The following is a 22,425-nucleotide window of genomic DNA, read 5'->3' on the forward strand; positions in this document are numbered from 1 at the left end:
AGAATTTAAAAAAGAGAGAAATCTCTGTCAGCAAGTCTTAAAATTGCAGAGCCTGTTGACCCACTGAATTGTAAGCTGAAGTGCTGTTGGCCCTCAATGGCACCGCACAGAAGGTCATAAATCACTGCCCTCACCACTGTCAGCCAGCACAAGGAATGCCGGCCTCATTTTGCCTGCTTTCCATAAGCTTAGTTGCATTAATTAAAAGACTCCAGGGGTAGAAAAACATGAACAGAACAGATACAGCATTACTTCTGGCCTGTCCGTTACCCTGTTATGACGAAGGCACCGTTTTAACAGGTCACTAGCCATATCGTATTTTGAAGACTGAATGAAAATGTCAGCGAGGAGAAGCCAACTTTTTTCAAACTCTTCTGCGTCAACGGGATTCCAGTTCATCTTTGAGATGCGCTTCAACTGGTTTCTGGCTCGCTGGGTTTGTTTTAAGATCATGTAAGCCGTGGCCATTCCCAAAAGTGCTGGGATGTGATCTTTCTGCAAAAAAGACCAATATGATGCAACTCAGAAGACAGAGAACCCAGTATAAATGTCAGCATTCTCAAAAGGACAGTGCTTTGCCCTGACAGCGGCTGGTTATTCTAGGTTAGCACTTGGGCTGGTTGAAAAAAATAATAATCACAACTCCAAAAACGCCTTTCTAAAGCCACAATGTGATTAATTCACTAAAACTCCACAAAAGGACTTCTTGCATGAAAGAAAAACAGTGGCAGTAAGAAACTTACAAACTGGGGGAAGGGGGGGGAGAGATTCCCAACATTCCTTACTAATGGTTATTATTCTGTTACAAACACCTCTGAAAAGAATAATCTTTTACCTAGTACAACTACACTCTGAAAAATGATTTAATATTGTCAATTTAATAATGTCAATTTGACAATAAATTGTCAATTTAATAATGTCAATTTAATATTGACAGTTTGCATTTCTTACTGCAGAAAGTATTGATCTCGTGTGTAAAGATTCTTTTCTATTTGGATTAGTACAGGAGGCTACTAGAGGCTTCTCTGTGTGAGAGAAGCAGAGGCAGAAGGGTTAATGATTGTTCGGGTTATACCTTCTGGGAAGCTGCTTTGAAATACTTCTCTTATCTCTTCCAATTAAGGTCATGCTGACTATAAATATAGCTCAGAAGAACCCTGAGTTTTACTTTTCTCTTTCTAGCTCTCTTCCTTCTGGTGTGGTGTTTCTGTTTCTGTATAGTGTTCAGGTTTAGTCTTATTATGAGTTAGGTTTGTAAGTGCTGCAACTCTGTATGCAAGTCCTGATTGTATTGGATTTGATAACCATTACACTACATTTGCCTTCAGCAGAAGTAAAGCTCTGCTGAATGAATTACTATTGCCTCTGGTCTATTTTTTTGAACTCTGCTGAACTCTGCAACATGTTTAAGGTTTTCCTCCACATGTATGACAAATATAATCTACTATTAAAGCAATGGGCCGTGCATGGAATACATTTATTTGTAGGTATGAGGTTCCTACATGTGTATAATACACCTGTGTTCAACTGAACAGACACTATAAACAACCTACCTCATCAACCACAATTTCTGTAAAGGCGTTTAGCGCTCGCTCAACATTTGATTTTTGTTTGGTTGCCACAAGGCAGTAATTTTCCATGATGCGGAGCTGCACATGGCCTTGAGCTGTCTGGGGCTTCAGTTCTTTTAAGAGCTTCTCTGCTGTTCTCACAGCCAGCTGCACAGACTCTTGCTTCTCTGTTGAGCTACTTCAGACATACAGGCATAAAAGAAACAGCATCAGTTCTTGTGTATCAGAAACTCTGTTTTCCATTACTCAATCGGGATTTTGAAAATAGCTAGAATGAGCCCTAGAAAGCCGGCTGACAATAGGAGCCTTTAATTATATATCTGTCATCAACATTTATCCATGATGCATTTTTATAGAAATCAGTAAAAAATAAAATCTGGTTCCCATCATTTCCGCGCTTGAATTCAACCCGTCACTCACTGCTGGCACCCAAAAAGAATTTGTAGAGACTCTTCCATGTGCCAGTCAAGATACACCAAAACAAAACCCTGCACTAAAATACTAGGAGTTCTAAAAATCTCATCGCCACTCACTTTGCGTCACCGTCCAGATGTTCAAACACTTCACCTCCCACTGTTTCATTGTCAGGGTTCAAGCAGATTTCAATCATGTTATAAACAGCGTTTTGTCCCCAGTCATTGTCTTTCCTCGCTTTGTTAAAATGTCGAAGCGCATCATTTGGTTCGCCTGTGTACCTAAACAGGGAATCACACTTGCATGAATTGAAACACAAGGAAACGGGGGAAATGATGCTGGCAGGCAGCTGTATTTGGAAAGGAAGAGACCAAGGAGAAAGAAAAGAGGGAGCAGAGAGCCAAGGAGTTGCAAAGCAGGAGTAGAGAAGTGGATCTGGCTAGTGGGCAGGATCCAAAACTCCCGTGCCCCAAGAGCCGCCACCTGTCAACCACTTGTCATCACGTGACACCAAGTGACTCAATTTCAAAAGGAAGAGTCTTCCAGCTGTAATTTGTTTTTTGAATTTGGCACATTTACAGGGCCGTAGAGAAAAGGCGGCAAATTCGAAAGACCCTGAATAGGACCAGCAGCAGAAAAAGATGTCAGCAGATAGGTAGATGGGGCTTTGTTTGGGCCACACTATCATTAATCCTGCAGAGTGGAAATTCACCCATCACTGTTGTACAGGTAGAAAGGACAAAGAAAACAAGTGAAAGAACCAGACATTAACACTATTTGAATTTGCTTGGCTGGCGTGTCATGAAAGCAAAGGAAACCAACCCTTTCTCACTGACACTATACTAGTGATTTTCTAGCCACACCTACCAAAGATACAATCCTTTGCAATAGTGAAAACCTGGGTCGAGTTTTGTCCTGGGAGAATGTTTCTCAGCCATGGCAATAAATCTTGGAACTTCTTCCAGCTTTCCAGCTCTTCTCAACAGGTCAATTAAACGTGATAGCGTTGCATAATTATCTGTTAATGTAAGCATTCTGGGCATTACAGAAAGCAAGCACATTGTGAAAATTAAACACAAGAAAGAAGCATAAAAATCTAAGTAAAACCAGAACTATAATGTTTGGTAGGCAGAAGGTGTGCCCTTCTGTGCCAACAGAGAGATGCTGGTGTCACACTCTGCGGGCAGCTGACGGAATCCACCCACTCTTCTAGCCTGGCGCAAAGGGAGCTTGCATTGCTCTGCCATCAATGTGTAGCTTTAGTAAAAAGATTTGTTAAAAGGGAGCCATGAAAAGATCTGATGCTCACCTGGGCTGCGTTCCAAAAGCTGCTGGAAATGAAACACCGCTTGTTCGTAGTCCTGTTTCCTGAACATGAGGTCAGCCATCATCTACAAGCACAAAGCAGAGATGCTAAGGAAACAGCAAGCAACACAAAACGTTCGCAGCAATTTTATCCTGCAAAGTCAGCTTATACTGGACTGCAAAACTCAAATGGGCTAGAAGCTAAACCTTCTTCACACACCAAATGCCCAGGGGCCACACCCACAGCCGTTAAAGAACAAAAATCGACCAGCTTCAATGGTTCCTTGGGATCTGCATTGGGAGCAGTGATTTATTTTATTTTGTTCGCAAGTGATCTAGAGTCGGGGTGAGCTGTGGGGTGGCCAAGTTTGCTGATGATGCCAAATGGTTCAGGGTAGCAAATACAAAAAGGGATTGTGAAGAGCACAAAAAGGAACTCCCCAAGTTGAGTGAACGGGCATTAAGATGGCAAACATGATTCCCTGTAATAAGTGACCTTAAAAATTCATGGTATATGCTAATAGAATGTGAACTAGCAGTGGCTGACCAGAAGAGAACTCAGGATCATGGCAGGTAGTTCCATGAAAATGTCATTTATGTAGAGAATGGCAGAGTTGCTATGAACCACATTAAGGCTCCGCAATTGTTGTTTGACAGCCCTTGCTTCTGCATACCTCTTTCTCTCATAGGTTTCTCTCCATTTTCAGAGGTTAGTGGGTGCACCTTTAGTTTGTACCCCTCTGTTTGTCAATGAGGGCAAGGAGCAGGGCCATTTCTGTGGTGGCTCCTATGCTCTCAAACACCTAGCCAAGGGAGACTCACCAGGCAATCTTTCTATATAAAACTTTAGTTGGCTTGGGAAAAACCATTTGTATCAAAAAGCTTTTGCTTGTTAATGCCTGTCAGCTGTCAGCATTTGAGTTTAGCACATTGGTGTTTTTTGTACTAAATGTTAAAAGTTTTTTTAAAAATAATTTTGTTAGATTCTCTTTTGACGTTACAGTGGAAACTCGGTTTTCGAGCGTCTCAGAAGTTGAACATTTCGGCTTTCGAACGCCGAAAACCCGGAAGTAACTGCTTTGGTTTTCGAATGGTTTTCAGTTTTCGAACGTTTTGGAAGTCGAACGGTCTTCCGGAGCAGATTATGTTCAAAAACCAAGGTTCCACTGTAGTTCTTACCATTGGTACGTTGCTCTGAGTGCGTATTTCAATAGAGAAAAGCTGCTCATGCATTCAGAAGACATTACAGAGGTGTCCCTTTAACATTTTTCTTAAAACCTAAAATAATGTCATTAAATAGCCATCCTACAGAGAGCATGTGTATAACTGACCATGGCAGCTGGCGCATTATCTGGATCACTCTTCAGCAACAGAGCACACTGGCGCTGGCATGCATCCACATCATCGTGTGCAAGGTACAAACGGGCTAGTTCTAGCATCACCTGAGGATTAAAATATAAATAGAAGCTCTTCGCTAATTTCTCATTCTATTTACAACATGCATCCCAACCACCACACCTCTTAAGCAAGGCTGGAGGGAAAACGGTTCCTCTTGGTGCTCACTGACCTTGTTGTCCGTTTCACAATGAACAAGAGCTTCTTTGTAGAATTTAATTGCTTTCTCGTAGTTCCGCTGGGCCGCTGAATGCTTTGCTATCTCTGCACAAATTTCAGCTGCTAGTTGCTTCTGTACAGGAACCGCGTCCAGCTGCTCTATCTGAATCCGCTTCAATACTCTGGCCTGCAGTTCCTGAGCCTGGTGGAAAAGCAAAAGAGGCTTCCAATAGGAAATAATAATATCGGATGAAGTTGGGGGGGGGGTGGATTTGGAGCAAGTTGTGCGTTTTAAAAAGGACCAATTCTCTAAATCAGTATTGTATGTGTCCTTGTCTTGATATGTGCAACATAAGAGTCGTAGAATTCTAGAGCTGGAAGGGACCACAAATGTCATCTAGTCCAACCCCCCTGCAGTGCAGGAATCTTTTGCACAACGTGGGGCTCGAACCCACAAGCCTGAGATCAGGAGTCTCATGCTCCACCAACTGAGCTAAGTGGCCAAGTTAACTCTTGTGCTTGACTGGTGGGAGCAAACAGCTGGTCCTTTGTTGCCTGACATACCTTAACAAATTGAACAGTCAAAGGTCTGTAGGTGGAAGGAAGTGACTTTTGTAAGGGATGGCAGGAGTTGTTTTAACGTCACTAATGTAAAATAGTGAGGGAAATGTTGAAGTCGCCCAACACATGCAATAGGGGAATAATTCATTATCACCATTAAAGTGTTTTTTGTTCTGCTGGTGCTACTCATTGGGTGACCTTGGGCCAGCCACTGCATCTATACCTAACCTACCTCACAGGGTTGTTTGTAAGGTTTAAATGAAGAGGGGCAGACCATGTGCATCATCCTACTCCTTGGAAAAAAGGTAGGATACAAATGCAATAAAGAAGTAATAATAATATCAGACCTGGACCATTTTAAGCTTGATCTCCTCTATTGCTACCAGGTAACCAAGTATCTCTCTTCTGCCACCAAAGGCCTAACATGCCAATATTTAATATTTCTTTACCTGTTGTAAGGAAACAACAGCATCGTCCGTCCTGTCCATTTTGCTGTACACCTTTGCCAGAAGAACCTGGTAACGCGTATCTTCCATCAGAGAGGACAAATCATTTACTGCAGAAACATAGAGATATATTTGATACAAAGTCTTGACAAATAGTGATCTCTTTATTTCTTAAAAAAATATGAAGCAAATAAGATGTACGTACCAGACTCATGATCCAAAACTTGCCGAAGGACTTTTACTGCTTTTTCATACTGGTTCAATTTCAGCAATAGCTCTGCCAGGTCGTAAGAAAGGAAATTCTGCTGCCCAGTTTTCAGAGCTGCTTCGTAATAATTGATAGCCTAAAATAATAAATGAACAAACAAATAATCTGAAAGATCCTGTTTGGCATTTCTGAAGGAGCTGCAGGTGTCAGAAAGGAGAAGATTCCCTGACACTCAAATGGAAAATTACGTTTGCCATTTGAATATCTTAGCTGCCTTCAGACTATCTTAGCTAGTAGATCAATACTTTGCACAGATTAATAGCTAAATATAAAACTAGAGGCAAATTTCTTTTTGATACATCCGTATTTTGTTCTGGTCACAGCTCAATAATGGATTATATGGATTATACGTTTGTTAAAAAAATCATACACAAACCTGAAAATAAAATATTGCAGAAGGAACCTGCAACAAGATATGATGTGCTTTGAATTAGGTCAATAAACATTCTTAATCTAAGGCTTAAGAGTTTGCTGCACTGTCAGCCCCAGACCTCAGACCTTGCGCATGTGTGCCTGACAATGGCATCCCCCAATCCCAATTTCTCTCACCGCGAGGATCTTTTAAGCTGTGAGGAGTCTGTTTCTTAGCAACTTTAATAGCCTTTTGGGGACAGACTAATTTTGATTATATGAAGCACTTTCCTCTCTGATCCTGTGACCATCCCCAAAGCCCTCTGTGCCCTTCACAGGCCAACAGTTTAAATTCTGCATGGAAAATGAAACTGGGAATGGGAGTGGCAACACTGGAAAGATAAGGCATTGTCCTCCGTCATGCACTGACAGCTCTCTCCATTCATGAACAAGCCAAATACCACAGGCATGCAGTAACACTTGGACACTTATGGGGGCATTCGGGCGTTGTGTAATCCATATGTGGATATTTTTTATTTTATTTTTTAGACAGATTTCCAGTGCATCAGAAAGGAGTCTTCTCCTTCCTCTCTCCCTCCTTCCTTTAAGCCCCTCAAGTTGTTTGTTACTGTTGTTTGTTTTCATACAAATAATATTAACCTAAAAATTATTGTTTTTTAAACCTGCATTTTGCTTTGACCCACAAAAACCACCCTCTTCTGGCTAGCTGGCCTCATTTCACTTCTGTACTGGTCAGCTGCTGCCACTAAAAACTGGGGGCAGGAAGAGCTGGATGGAGGAAAGACAGAGAGCTAGAAACTTCAGAGCAGAATATTTTTAACATTCTTCATGCTGCTAATTCTTTTTGTGTGTGCACATTGACATCCACAATCCTGGGCTCTTCTGGAGGGCAGGTTAAGTATTTCTGGAAATGTTACAGAAATGATTGTATCGGGATGCATGCAAGCCAGTAATCACATACCTTTGTATACTTATGAGTCTTGACCAAGGCATTCCCAATTTTGCGAGCCAATGCTCCATCCTTTAGATTCAACTTCAAGGCCTGTTCATATACCACGATGGCTTCTTCAGGCTAGGGTAAAGAAAAATAGAAAAACAGTAAGGTCATGAGAAGCCCAAGCATGAGTGATTGCAAGGCCCAGTTATCTATATCTATATATCTATATCTAGTATATCAAAAGAGATAAAACAAAACCAAATAATATTAATCAGAAAACAAGATTCCAGTGGGGAGTCTTGGGATAAGGCAAGGGCACAGAGCCAAGTGGGGAAACAAAACTCTGAAGAGCCTCATGGTGATCCCATTTGGTACATTCTCTTTCCATTTTTCCCTCCTGGGGGGCAGGCAGCCTTGTAAATAAACCCATGAAAGTTACTATCCTGCAAAGAGGAAGTTAACAGACAAAAAAACTGTATTTCTGTGATAGACACTGAGGAGAGGGGCTTCCTTCTAGTAACTTGCTTGGTTTTGTCAACTGCATGCAATTCCTGGTTACATATGTCTACCAATGTCAGCATGCGACAGCAGCCACACTCCAGGAAGCGGTTTCAGCTGGCCAACTAAACCAGGTGAGAGTAGCCAATGGGTTTCAAACCCTCAGTGAGTTAGGGGCTTCCCCTGCATACAAAGACAGGCTCCAACAGATTGAACAGATGAGATCAAGTATGGGTCCAATGGTCAAGAAGGCAGTTTCTACACATGCACTACAGCAGGCATAGGCAAACTCGGCCCTCCAGATGTTTTGGGACTACAACTCCCGTCATCCTTAGCTAACAGGACCAGTGGTCAGGGATGATGGGAGCTGTAGTCCCAAAACATCTGGAGGGCCGAGTTTGCCTATGCCTGCTCTATAGGGAAGTGAGGGGCAGATGGGGCTTGCCAACTTGGAAAGGTAGCCCATTGAGGAGAAGGAAAACTTTGATCCTAAACCACCACAGCCATGCAGGTAAGAAAGGCTTCGGGAGTAAACCCAGAGGAAAAATCCGTACCCAGTGCCTTGCAAGACATCTTCAGGAGAAGAAAGGCTAAGGAATAAACCCTACACAAATCCAAAATGGAGTCCCTAAGACTGTTGGATGGTGCCTTGTTCGCCTCCTTCTGGCAAGCTGGTGCCAAAGTATTGTTCTGCTTTTCTTTGGACCACATCAGCGAGGCTGAGAGGAGGGTCTTGCCGTCTGGGCAGCCCAGGACCTCCATACACACTGCCCAGGGGAAGTCACTTCAGTGCTGCTAACACAGCAGTTTGACCTCACCTCCAGATGGGGCACTCCATTGTCTCTCATGACAACAACAACATGTCTACAAGGCTGGGGTCTGGGCTTGTGTAAGCCAGTACTTTTCACAACAGAGGTGCTCCTTCTCGAACTGAAACCTTCTAACCATAACCCCTAAAGCTACAAATGCTTATACCTCCTGGATATTCATATATGCATCACCAAGGAGAAGAAAGGTGTGAGAACTTGGAAGTTTCTCCACCAGGTCTCTGAAATAAGAAGAAAGAAAATAAATCATGTCAATAGTTGAATCTGTTTGCTACTAGTGCAGTAAGCCAACTTTCAATGGCCAGGTATTCCCCCCCTTTTTTTGTTTAATAGACTGGTGGCAAATGTTTGCTTCCTTTGTCTTCAGATGTTTCGATTTAACAAGGACAGAGGAGGTGTTCCAGAGAAAGCAAATTAAGACGAGCTGTTAACCTGGAAATCTTAAGTTTTAAGGAAGACACCGAAATCTGTTATCTGATGTGCTTTCTTGTTGATACCAGTGCTGTAACAGTTGTATCATGGAACACGTAGCTAACTAAAGAATGATTCAGAAGAGCATCTTCATTCAAACAAAGGACTCCAAGAGAACAACTGGGATAATCATAACATCTGGAAAATTGAGTCTAGCATACTTACTGTAAGACTTTAAAAAAATTGAGGCAAGGGGTAGAAGGGGACACACTTTGGTTGGAAGAAGCAGATGTCTGTGGGCTCTGAATACCTTCCCTAGGCACCGTAAGTACTAAAAAGGCACAATATTTTATTGACAACCTTTTCCAAAGAAGCAAAACCATACCATTCCAAAAGCAAATGGACACATCCTTGTTGCAGGGGGTTACAGGCTGAAACACAGTTGCCCTGTGATAGCTTCAACAGTAGAGCAGGGATGGGGAACCTGTGGCCCTTGGGATGCTTTTGAGCTCCAACTCCCATCAGCCTCAGTGCCACAGATGATGGGAGTTGTAGTCCAAACATACATAGAGAAGGGCACAGGCTGCCCACCTCTGCTGTAAAGAGAGCAAAACTGCAGGCATACAGGTGTATGTTTCTGATCAATGCTGCAGTGACTCAGAGCTGTTTTCCCGACGTGTATTTTTGTTTTAAAGAATATTTCAAAATGAATGGCTTTTTGGAACATCAGTGTACATCTATGCACAGTACTTTTCAGTGAAGTGGTTTATTTCTTCAGGAAGAAACAGGCACCAAATGAACCTGGTACATAGTATTATTATTATTTTGGCAAGCTAAGCTCTTACCTGTAACAGCTTGCGTATAGCTTCCTGTCCTTCCTGTGCTCCAGATAGATCTCTGCCATTTTCTCTTTGACTTGAACAAAGTAAGTCTGCTCTGGGGTTATATTCCTGAGCATCGTCAAAGCCGCTTCCACGTCGCCTTGCGCAAGGGCTAGGTCTGCATTAGCAATCATAACTCTCAGCTCTTCTGGGGTGCCAGAAAATTCGTTGATAGCATCTTGGAGGACTTTAATGGCTTCGTGCTTCAAAAGAGACCATTGTTCTTGTTAAATCTGTGCCTAAATTGCCCCTGCAAAAACTGTGGCTTTCAAACTTTGTACTTTCACAGAGACCATTCCACATCAAGGCATTTGCCCAGGAACTCCTGTGCGCTGGGAAGGCAGCCATTGTGGCAGCGTTCTCCACTCGCACCCCAGTGGCACACAATGGTTTACACAGAGCACCACTAGACTTACTGGACCTCACCATTGCCTTGTGTGAATTAAGTCGGTACCCTAAAAAAGTACTTCCCTTGCAGGAAAGGAGAGTGGCAGTGAGCAAGCTCCAAAGAGATGGGGAACCCTCCAGAATAGGTGTGGGAAGCAGCATGTATAGAGGTACAGAGGAAATCTGCAAAACCATAAGCCCCTCTTCTTCCACAAATGGATGCAACCCATCATCTGCCACTGCCAGCAGGGTGATCGCAAGCACTCTCTAAAAATTGTACTTCTGCTAACAGGTATCCAAAATTTGCAGACCACATCCAAAGGATATGTACCAGTTTTACATATGAAACAGAATCTCGTCATACCTGTTCGCCATTCAACCGATGAGCATCTACTAGTTCCAGATAGACGGACACACGATCGCTCCCGTCGATTTCAATCCTCTTTGTTTTTGATTTTGAGGAAGGTGCGGCTGCTCTCATTCCAGGCAAGTTCATTGCCATCTGCAGGGTTTTAACAGCTTCTGCTATTTCCCCCATCTTTATTTGGGCTCGAGCTTTTATTAAGTGGTACACAGGATGCTCTCTGATCTAATGAAGAATACATAATCAGCATCTATGTCCCGTACAGTCTTCCAAGAAGAAAAGAAAAAACCTAACCATCTAGTATGTTAAATCATACTTCTATTAGTGGGATAATTATGTACATTGTTTTAAGAGATTTGCAAAAGTAACCTAGAATTACTAAGCTTTAGTAAAGGACAACAGGAGTGACTCTCTCCTGCTACATCCTACTCAGGTTGATGCTAGCTACATTTGCTCAAGAGCGGCCCATAACATTCAAAATATCTCACAATCCTATTTTTTACTTTATTGCATTTTTTTTAAACCCTTCTTTTACTTATATCCCACCTTTCCTTCAGGGAGCTGAGGATACGAGGAGATCCTAGAGACACTGATCCGATGAAAACATGCTTAGCTTTCAGCAAGATTGCTATTTTTGTGTGCACTGAGATCACAACCGGGAACTACATACTAAATCGCATTAAAGATGGTGGTGAGCTCCTGTTGCTCTGTTGCAGCTCCTGCCAACGTAGCAGTTCAAAACCCCGCCAATGCGAATAAATAGCTACCGCTGTGGCAGGAAGGTAAACAGCGTTTCCGTGCAAGAAGCGGTTTAGTCATGCTGGCCATGTGATGGTCTGTGGACAAACACCAGCTCCCTTGCCCTGAAAGTGAGATGAGCACCATAACCCCATGGCCGCCTTTGACTGGACTTAACTATCCAGGGGTCCTTTACCTTTTATAAATCATTTATTTATCTTTCCTATTAACTTCTGCCCTATCGCCAGCCAGAGGATTGATGACCTCTGACTGCATTCACATGGTGACATCTCGTCTTAAGATGAATGCGCCTATGCACTCCCTGTTTCTCCCTTTGCACAAAACAAGCAGACAAACTAGTAAGCCAGTTAGCAGTAGTTTCCTGATTCACTTAAACCCAACGTTTCCAAAAAGGGTCTAAAGCTAATTCACATGGCTTGCAAGAATATGAAGATAAAAGGGAAAAGCCTAGCAAATTTATACTGCCAGGGCTTTGGGGCTGCAACCACAGTAGAGTTTCTGTCGTACTGCAGGCAGAAAAAAAACCACGAAGCAGAGTCAACTCCTAAGCCTGAAACCCTGTGCTGACTTTTGATACTGCCGATTTCAACTAAGAGCTCTTTGTTAAATAGCGAAATGCATATGTTTCCTTGTTATGTGACCGTTATTGATGTCCTGACAATTTATCCGTGGGCAAAAAAAAAGCAATAATAATACTGGCAGCAAATAAAAATGCCAATCAAGCATGGAAGTAAAATAAAGAGCTTCAGTATGCTGGGCTAGATTTTCCAATCAAGTGTACCTCAAAGTTATAGCTTAGGCAGAGTTCCAGAGACTGAGAACAGAGTTTGAAGTTGTTTTGCAACAAATGCACTTGAGCCATAAGGAGATGGGCATCTGCGTGTGATGGATTCTGTTCTATGCAGTGCTGCAAGATGCTCTGGGATGCTTCAGTGTTACCTAATCAGATTAAGCAAACAAAACAATGAAGGGGAGAAACAAATTCAATATGCTGACAAGCTGCCTTAGGATTGCATTTGCAAGACAGGTTCGTATCCACGGATTATACCTCCTTCCGTCCCAGCACTATTTATTAAACGGTTACATTTAAAAAAAATATTCCAACAATGAAATCACCTGCTGTAAGAAAGAGAGCACACCAGTCACCAGCTGCAAGTTACCTCTCGGCTATTACAGTGCTTTATGAATCACATAGTACAGTTTCAAATTACAAAACATGCTTCAACAATTTCTTCTATTTACAAGGTTCAAGGTGCGGGTGCCACTGCTTTACATAGTCTAAATAGCACAATATGAGGGAGGTAGCAACAGGCTAAGGAACTGTTTAAGGATGGGGTGGGAACACCAAAACACCCCAATGCAGACCAAGCATACTAACTGATATTGTGGGGTGGAGTGTGTAATCCTTAACAGAGAGCACTCCACACTGCAGCTTTTTTTCTCTCTTGCAATAGCTATTGTAGTGGTTCGAGGGGTTGCTCGTGCGTAAGTTGCCGCCACTCCTGGCTAGGTTACCTGGTTGAACCCTTTCTGTCTGGACAGCCCTTCACTTCGTGGCTGTCTCAGTCGCTGACAGAATCTGTCAGTGGACGTTTCTTGAACTTCTTCCAGCAAAGAAGTTCTTTGACGCCAAGTCTCCTCCTACTCTCCCTGCGCGGAAGTCTTCTGAGCAGGGAGGGTGTGGGCAGCGGAGGACCCGTGCTCTCCCCGCTGGTCTCCAGTGAAGAGTCCTGGAGCCTCCTCTCCGATTCCCCCATCTGCCCCCCTTCTCCACTGGTGTTACGCTGATTTCCTTCCCCAGCAGATGGGCTGCCTCTCTCCCTACTGGGACCCTCTCCGGCATCCCTCTGGAGCCTTCCCTCCGCCTCTAGCTCCGATGGCAGTTCCCTGACAGCTACTGACGTAATATTTGCATTGGCTCAAACTTGAGAGATTTACCTGCCAAATACTTCACCTTTGCAACTAAATAGGCGGCTTGCAGGAGACCAGGAACAGTTTTAACCACAGTTTCAAGGACGGATGCACAAGGCTTGAGAAGCGGGGAAGGAGGTTGTCCTCGAGCTGCAGGCTTGAGATAAACAAACAGTACTTTGATAGATTACATCGAGAAAGCGGAAGGGTTTTTTTTCTTTAAAGAGAAAAAAAAATCCCAATGAAATGTCTATCTGAGCTGAGATAAAAATTCGGAGTGTATTTTCAACAGGCAGTTTTCTAGATCTTCTCCAGAACGAAGCACCTGTGCTTTCTGAGGCAATGCTGACTTACTGCCACACAGGCTGTGTGCTGAGACAACTGTATTAATCCACACAGCACTCTGCCTTTGGCATGCTGGCCTGACTCAGAGGGAAGGCCTGCAAGCTCTTGCAGGCCAACAAGAGGGCAGAAAGGCATAATGAGAGTTGGTTCTGAACGTGGACGTAAACTCCTACCAGAAGAAATCTTCAATTTTCTCTTCCAAGAAGAACAAACTTGGAGGGGGAGGGAGGGAGGAACCCAACTAGTACAGATACAGTTAGGGGTAGGATTCTACTAATATTTCAAAGTCTTCTCACAGCAAAGCCCCAAACCTACTTTGCTGCCCTCACTCAAGCTCAAGAAGAGTCCTTAAAACATGTGGCAAACCTGTGTCCTTCCAGATGTTATTGGATTCTGACTTCCACCAACCTCAGCCAGCACGGTCAGTGGTCACGGGTGATGGGAGTGGGGCACAACAAACATCTGTAGGGCTACCTAAAGGAGTGTCTCCTCTCCTGTCGTTCAGCTCGGAGACCGAGGTCCAGCTCCGAGGGCCTTCTGGCAGTTCCCTCAAAGCGAGAATGAAGTTAAATGCGCCCAGGTAAAGGGCCTTCTCAGTAGTAACGGCCGCCCTGTGGAATGCCTTCCCATCAGATGTCAAAGAAATAAACAACTATTTGACTTTTAGAAGACATCTGATGGCAGCCCTGTATTGGGAGGTTTTTAATGTTTGATGCTTAATTATGGTTTTATATGTACTGGAAGCGTCCAGAGTGGTTGGGGCAACCCGTTCTGATGGGAGGGGTATAAATAATAACATTATTACTATTTTTATTATTATTATATGTTTCCCATCCCATATTTAAAAACAAAACAATCAGCTCTTTAAGCAGATGACCAGGATCAACAGGAATCTTTCTCATATTTGCCGCATCCATAAATGACACAATGTAGCGCACCTAATTTCTGTCATGACAATGTTCTGGACCTATTTACAAGGAAAACAAAAATACTTTAGCAGTTACTCTGCTATTAACTATTACTCAGTCCTTATAATGGACACTGCTCAGAATCTTGGCGATTCGTCCTAATTGTCTTTGCTTCAACCTGAAACCTTCTTTTGAGCACAAAGTATAATAATAAATGGTTGTTGTTTTAGGAGGACAAAAATCCTAGCTACTTACCTGCGTTGGGCAAAAGCTAAGATACTCCTTAATAATCTCTATCAAAAAGTCAGGGTTTAATTTTTCGAAATATTCTACACCAAGAGGTAAGCCTTGCAATGAGGAAAAATGAGTATCAAGCACATCGTTCAATAAAGTAATAACTTCCTCTTGTCTTTTGTTTTTCTTCATAGCCAACACTCCACGCAAGTAAGATAATTCCTACAAAACAAATAGAAAATTACATGGGAAAATCTATAATTAAATCTGTCATGATTCACCTAGCACTGGTCAACACTGGTAACTAGAAATTGCCCTCTGGCACCCAGATGCCCTGATTTGCAGCACATTTCCTGGCACGTATCTAGTTCTTAATAATAATAAAAATCCACTGGACATTCTTCACTCGGTGAACTCTTGTGAATTAACAGGCTTGTAGTTTTGTTCCAGAAACTGCCTGTGTTGCTTAGCAATTAATTGTATCATTCCCCCCCCCCCCATAAATTAAGACCTCTAAATTAAGACAGCAGGTTAGCAGACTGTGCTCTATGAGCACAGTCTTTGGTCACTTCCAAACAACATGTTTCTTGAGCTGATTTCTTAGTACAGTTTGCAGGGAGGCTAGATGACATTGGTTATTTACTGAGCATTCATTAAGATTCATTTGCGAGAAGGAGAAGGAGGAGGTGTCAACTGTCACCAGGTCTGGGGCAGGGAAGTTTCTTGCACAAAAGCAATTTGAACTTGCCAGTATGTGACAGATTGCCTCCCCAATCCGTGACAGTCGGGAAGACATCCTTTGTTTTTGGAAGGGAGTGGTCTTCCATTTATCTTTTCCTTCCCTCAATGCAGCCATTATGTAAGTCGCACGAAGGCTTTGGTATCAAGGACATTAAAAAAAAAAGTATTATATCCCAGATATGATTTTCCCATAGGCTCAGGGGTATTTCAGTCTGGTTCTTCCATTGCTGAGCTATCGCTCATCGTGCTGCAGTCAGTAAGAAGCCTACTAGTTCTCTGTGGTGCAGGGTGGAGTTTAGGTCTATGTCCAAAGATAGCCGGGCAAAGGCAGGATTTGGAGAAAGGGTTTGGACTTTCATTGCGGATATAATGGTGAAAACAAACACCATTCAATACTGTTGTGTTTAATGGTTATTGTATTTGCTTAAAAACCAATAAAAATGTGTATTAAATTTTTTTATTGTCATCATCATCATCTGGGTAAGCAACAGAGGTCAAAGCAACATGAAGGGGAAACAGGTTAGAAATTACTTTTGCACAGAGTTTGAGGGAAACTGTAGACGGCTTACGACTGCCAGTTCTATCAGGCTCCTTCCTTCCTCAAATGTCACCTAGCAGTAGCCATTCAATCAGGCTGCAGCTGAGAGAGATGGGAAGCAGGGTAACTGAAGCAATGTTGGCTCCTCTCTTTTAACTCTCCATCTAAGAGCTCTGTAACTAAGAAATAGTGCCAGAGTTTGCTCATCCCACCCCTTTTGTGTCATTCACATTTTCTAGATTGTAAACCTGAGGGCAGGGACTGTCTTATTACGGATCTTTGTTAGCCACTCTGGGAGTAAAAATGCTTCTAAAATGTATTACCTCGTCTGCACACATATGGATTCCCTGCTTTGAAACCCAAGAACTGGATGTTGCAAGGAGCAGAAAAGGAAGACCGGAGCCCTCTATCAAGAATTATCTGCCCACATAAATATTCTAGCCTCCTCAGTGAGGTTAGAATCAAAGCACTTTTGGAAAGGATCGTTCTCTTACTGCTGATTTCCCGATAGACTGTTGGATTTCGTTCAGGAACTCCAACTGCTGCTCTACATCGTCTAGTTTCCCTTCCATTAGCTGGCTCCGGATAATTCCTGTAATGCAAAGTCATCCCATTTCAGCTCTGCTCTGCATAGAGCCTTCGGTGTTTAGAATTCCTTTTTCATTAAACCAGGCTTCAAAGTCTATAGGAACGTAAGAGAGGCTCAAAAACAAGGAGAGGCAAAAGGCTGACAAGAATGCAAATCACACTAAAAAAGTCAATCACCCAGATTACTTGCACTGATAAAATTATTATTTTTTTGGGGGGGGGGAGAGGAATCAGCTTTGCATACTCTTGAAAACTCAAATCTGTTTTTAAGCCATACCAGTTAGTGCGGGAACGCTTGTTTCGTCGAGAGCCATGGCAGTCTTGTACCATTTTAAGGCCTCCTTCGTTTTCCCCTGCAAAATCATCTGGTAGCCAAGCTCTGTAGCGATGTCTGCATTGTGGGGGTCTAAGCTGAAAGCTCGTTCCACCAAAGTCTGAGTCTGCTGAAGGATCAGTGGGTTGCGGCCACACTATAATCAAGAACAGTTTCCAACATGAACACTTTAGCAGATTTAAAATCCTCCACTTCACTATTTTCTTTTTTAAAGCTTTAGAAACAGTCGCTAAATGTCAAAATAAAAATTTGCAAACATTTGTATGAAAGGGCGACGATTTGTTTGGGTGGCATGAAACACCGGTATGATCACAACTTACATAATCACCTGAAGAACGTCCCCTTGCATTGCTAACTGCAATTGAATGCACACAGTAAAAACCCAGTTCCTCAGCGCTGCTCATGCTGCAGTGCACCACTGAATTCAGAAAAGCGGCCAATGCACATGATTACACAACTTATGGCAGCTACTTTCCTCCCTCTCTAACCCCTGACAGCTCCCAGCTCAGGGCAAAACACATCAGCTCGTGAATTTGCCATGAGCACAACCTCCACTTATATGCCACCACTCGGCTCAATTTTATTTATTTTTTGCTCAGGGTGAATGAGTCAAGCAATCCATTTGTCACAAGAAGACAGCCGCCACAGACAAAGTCCTTGCGGCGGGTGGGGGGGGGGGGAGAAGCCACCACAACAAACAAGGGGCCTTTGGAGTGGGGAGGAACAACCAACAGATTAACCAATGCTCATTTCCCATCACAATCAAAATGCACTTCATACTATAAAGAAAGATTCCGAGTGAACGCTTAACCTTCCATTCTGAAACAGAAACAGCTGTGCATCTCTTAGAGCACTTTGGTGCACAGCTAAACAAGCCAAGAGCCTACTAAAAAGATTCAGACACATCTGTGTACGGGATTATTTAGGCCTGATAGGTACCGATCCAAACCCAACATATACAGGGGCTTCCCATTTTAATGAAGGGAAAATTACCAGCTCACAGCGGAAGGATCACAATCAATGTCTTCGATGGGACTTTTCAAAATGAATGCCCACTTACGGTTCTGCTGAACACCAACGCCGTTTTGCAGAAGAGCTGGGGGTTATGTGGTTCCAACTTATCCAACGCACTAATCAAATCTTCCAACTTTGAGGAAGCCTGAGGAAGGGCAAATGAACACCGGTCTTGGTATTGGGATAAAATGAGGAGGGAAATATGTGGATTTTGAACAGCTGAGCCCCATAAAATTATTTTATATGGAGCTGCAATGTGTTCTCATGCCAACAGCCACATTTTACACAAACCCACTCCGAAAGCATTGCAGCAGTGCAATGTATGCTAACCTGAGTACTGTAATATACAAATGCATACTTAATGGCATTCCACTTAATGGCAAGAGAAGAAAACATACTCTTAAATAAATGCCTAAGAGCTAAATGAGGCACACACACTCCATCTTTCATGGTACGGTGGTCCCTCGGGTTACAGACGCTTCAGGTTACAGACTCCGCTAACCCAGAAAATACCTCGGGTTAAGCACTTTGCTTCAGGATGAGAACAGAAATCGCACCGTGGTGGCGCAGCAGCAGCAGGAGGCTCCATCAGCTAAAGTGGTGCTTCAGGTTAAGAACAGTTTCAGGTTAAAAACGCACCTCCAGAACGAATTGAGTTCTTAACCCAAGGTACCACTGTAGTTTATACGTGAGTTTAGACTAGAGCCTTGCAGAAGTCCTTTGTGAAATCAAATGTTTACCATCAGGAGAAAAGAATATTTTGTGTCCGGTCTAGTAAACATGTCTTAATTGGGCAGCATAGGCTAAGCTTTGGATGGCTGCATTCCAATTACCACAATCAAAAGGAATCCTTCTCTGAATCAACCACATACAACTAATACATGGCTACAACTTTCCAGAGAATAATGTACTGGAAAAGCTGCCCTGCAAACAGATTTTTAAAGATATATATTTTCCTCAAGTTAAGCAAAGTACATTTAATTTTTATTTTTATTTAGCAATTATCCATCTCTCGTTTGCAAAAAACAAACAAACTGTTTACTGTCTTGAAGCTATAAAAAGCCAGACTCAACAGTCAAAATGTATTATTGCTACAATCTCCATTGACTTTTCTAGAATGGGAGTCGTCTTTTAAGCGTTCCTTGTGTGGTTTTAGAATCTGACCTTTCCAAGACTCCACTGAATATACTATTATAGCTCTCTTTCTCTTTGGTTTCATTCCACCCCGGAAAATAAAGCCAAAAAATGCAAACTGGGAGTGGGGGAAATGCCTCCTCATAGACCAAAGAGCCACGAACCATCCAACTAGTTTCCAAAGGATTTTCAGCATGTGGTTCTTGAGGCATAGCACCCTTATTCCCTCTTGCCACACAGAAAAATCACATTCGTTTCTGAAACTTCCCTAAGCTTCAGTTTGTGGTATGGTTAAAAATAAGGATGGGGAACCTGTATCCCTTCAGATGGTGTTGGGACTCCTACTCCCATCATTCCTAGCCAGCGTGGCCAATGGTCAGGCATGATGGGAGTTGGAGTCAAGCAACATTTGGATGGCCACAGCATCCCCAACCTTGGCATGTCTGGTCTACTGCTCAAGAACAAAATCCTAATAAGTTTACTTGGTTCCTTATGCTCAAGATAGTTGTACGTACCACAAAAGCTTGATTTGTTTTTAATTCAAAAGCATGTTCTTATAATGTACTTACCAAGGGCCACAGTGTTAATTAATAGAAAGTTTACTACAGCCTTTAAAATATAGTTAAAGTTACCACATATTTCGGAAATTTCCTATGTTTGGAATATAAGATTTTAAAGATGCATCCCAACAGAGTTCTACATCTGAGTAGACATGTATAGAATTGCACTGTTAGTAGCTATTATTTTCCCAATTAACAGATACTATTTGACAGCGAAGAAATGCCAACAATGACATTTGTTCAGGATATGTATATTTAAATAATTAGTAACTTAAAGCAAACCTGGATGTTAAATTACGTACTGACCTCAGGTATATTTCCTTCCCTACACAAATAATGAATGGCCTCCATTTTTAAAGCGTCCAAATTAAGAGCATCTTTCTGCAGCAACCTAGAACAAAATGAGACAGGAGCTGTATCTTCACAACACGACTGATTATATGTTTTCACGTAACAGAGGGCCAACGCTCATATGAACAAGGAGTTCCCTGGGCAAGTTATTAGCATTCAGTGAAACAGAGAACACTTAAGTGTCCAAGAGGCCCCATCAATCCATTCTGCTCTCAAGCAAAAACTCATACTATAATTGAACCCCAGCTTCCAAGACCTTCAACAATCCACTGCAGAAGCAGAGAAGGTACCGGTAAGTGAGAAGGTAAGAAAGCACTGCTTGCCACCAGTGGCGTGTGGTGGAAATTTTCGTAGGGGAACAGCGCCAGAGGCACCAGCTTGTGGGGTGATTGGTGGGTGGGTGGGTGGGTGGGTGTGTGTGAGAGAGAGAGAGCATTGTGCCTCCATCCCTAAGCTGGACAGAAGCTTCCAGGGTTTGGGGAAGGTGGCACCAGGCCTATGACAGGATACTGGAGACCTCCTGCCTCCTTCCCAAAACAATAGCAACCCACCTCTGTGCAGTCTCGGTTGCCTGTTCCCATTCTTGCAGAGCCAGCTGCAGCTTCATTTTCTTTATAAAAGAAGGAAGGAATTGTGGCGCGTGGGCTATTATTTGATTCACCATCTCCAAAGCTCCTGAGTAATTCTGGCGCATTTCAAAATATTGTGCCTAATGAAACACGAAGGAAATCCCTTAACCCTCTACATTTCCAAGCAGAAAGGAAAGAAGTTTTACGGAACGTACCACTCCCTCCCTAAGCAACATTATTCTAGTCTCAAAGTCTACTTCAGAAACTCTTTACACATGTTTCCCAAATGTGGGTCTCCAGCTTTTTTGGGACTACAATCCCCATCATCCCTGACCACTAGTCCTGCTAGCTAGGGATGATGGGAGTTGTAGTTTCCAAAAAACAGTTGGGGACTGATTCTATGCAACCATGGATGGGCCCTGATCTTATATGTAATGCAGAGAACACCACATTACCTGTACCATTCAAAATAATGAAATGACAAGAGATACTGAGCAGTTTCCTAAAATTTTCAGACCTGCATTCCCATCCCATGCCTGGGACTAACTCCGACCATTTATTCCGATACTCACATTGAGCAACCCAGACTAGGTGTAAAGCAATCTGTGTGAGATCCATTGGCACGCGCCACAATCTTGGTTATATTAACAGGCAAGGATTAAAAGCTTCTATTTTAATAACGGACTTACTTTACCCATCAGGCCAAAGGTATCGTTTCCATTTTGCAGCCCTTCGTCAAAGTATTTCACAGCTTTTTTAATACTTGCTTCTTTTCCAGAGGTGACATCAAGCCACCCTTTCAAAATCAATCCCTGCAAAGAAAAGCAAAATGTTAAGATGCGGGATTCTTAAAGAAAGCTTTCAGGAAAAAATGGTTTTTAGAACATCCATCCTCACAAAGTTGGCATGAAAGAGATCCCTTTCTGTTTTACCAACTGGGACTCGTGACTGGGAAAGCCATCTAGAGTCTCAACAACAACCTTCCAAACCCAAAACAGCAATTCCAAATGTACTGTTCAAAACACTAGGTATACCATATTGAACTGCACCAGATAAAATGTTAAAAGGGGGAACTCAGGAAATGTGGCCAGCCAAGATCCTGAAAATCCAAATGTCTGCACACCCAAGATCCCTGCGAAGCACCAATAATGGAAACACAAGGAAACACAAGGAACTCTCTTATATGTTCAAATTTGCATCTTTTGGAGTGGCCATAGTACAGCCTCTGTTACAATGCTGCTACTTCACATCCATACTAAGAGAAACGGAAAACGCTAACTGCAGAATCATTTAAAACTCTGCTTCTGCCAGTTCCAAGGTAACGTCTTTATACTGTGTGAAGGATGAAGCCTCTTGCCTTGGCTGAGATGTTCTAATGTTGAAGAGAGGGTTAGAGAAAAATATTTGTGAGCCAAGAAGCCTTAAAACACTCCAGAGTCTAAGGCCGTCATATAATCTGTTCGACTCCAATCATTCTCCTAATGCTTCATGCCGTTAGTATGCAACTGGCTGGTGAGAAAGCATTCAAAACAAAATTCACGATTTTTGCAATTTAAACTTGACGGGAAAACACCCACGTTTATGCACAGCACATGGCGCTTCTGTGTCAGCAGCTCAAAGAAAACCCCAAGCATTGGGAACAT

At 42.7% G+C, this 22,425-nt stretch overlaps 1 protein-coding gene across 4 annotated transcripts in view; it reads right to left on the reverse strand.

Moving 5' to 3' along the window:
- The window catches only part of TTC21B (tetratricopeptide repeat domain 21B), a 30,119-nt gene that overhangs the window by 2,406 nt on the left and 5,288 nt on the right, over window positions 1–22,425 (reverse strand). For 3 of the 4 annotated variants that reach the window (XM_081923219.1, XM_081923217.1, XM_081923216.1), the window contains exons 5-26: window positions 21,472–21,594; window positions 20,765–20,922; window positions 20,169–20,253; window positions 18,215–18,313; window positions 17,098–17,290; window positions 16,727–16,824; window positions 14,975–15,175; window positions 13,494–13,623; window positions 12,337–12,494; window positions 10,797–11,021; window positions 10,010–10,248; window positions 8,902–8,974; window positions 7,453–7,563; window positions 6,057–6,195; window positions 5,855–5,961; window positions 4,858–5,046; window positions 4,622–4,732; window positions 3,295–3,376; window positions 2,853–3,003; window positions 2,105–2,266; window positions 1,554–1,749; window positions 271–495 (exon numbers count right to left, since the gene is read on the reverse strand). In XM_081923219.1, coding sequence (XP_081779345.1) covers window positions 271–495; window positions 1,554–1,749; window positions 2,105–2,266; window positions 2,853–3,003; window positions 3,295–3,376; window positions 4,622–4,732; window positions 4,858–5,046; window positions 5,855–5,961; window positions 6,057–6,195; window positions 7,453–7,563; window positions 8,902–8,974; window positions 10,010–10,248; window positions 10,797–11,021; window positions 12,337–12,494; window positions 13,494–13,623; window positions 14,975–15,175; window positions 16,727–16,824; window positions 17,098–17,290; window positions 18,215–18,313; window positions 20,169–20,253; window positions 20,765–20,922; window positions 21,472–21,594 — 3,255 coding nt within the window. The remainder of the gene's footprint in view (window positions 1–270; window positions 496–1,553; window positions 1,750–2,104; window positions 2,267–2,852; window positions 3,004–3,294; window positions 3,377–4,621; window positions 4,733–4,857; window positions 5,047–5,854; window positions 5,962–6,056; window positions 6,196–7,452; window positions 7,564–8,901; window positions 8,975–10,009; window positions 10,249–10,796; window positions 11,022–12,336; window positions 12,495–13,493; window positions 13,624–14,974; window positions 15,176–16,726; window positions 16,825–17,097; window positions 17,291–18,214; window positions 18,314–20,168; window positions 20,254–20,764; window positions 20,923–21,471; window positions 21,595–22,425) is intronic. The other variant, XM_081923218.1, reaches the window with a different exon arrangement.

This window comes from Podarcis melisellensis (assembly GCF_964234715.1).
Source record: "Podarcis melisellensis genome assembly, chromosome: 1".
NCBI lineage: Eukaryota > Metazoa > Chordata > Lepidosauria > Squamata > Lacertidae > Podarcis > Podarcis melisellensis.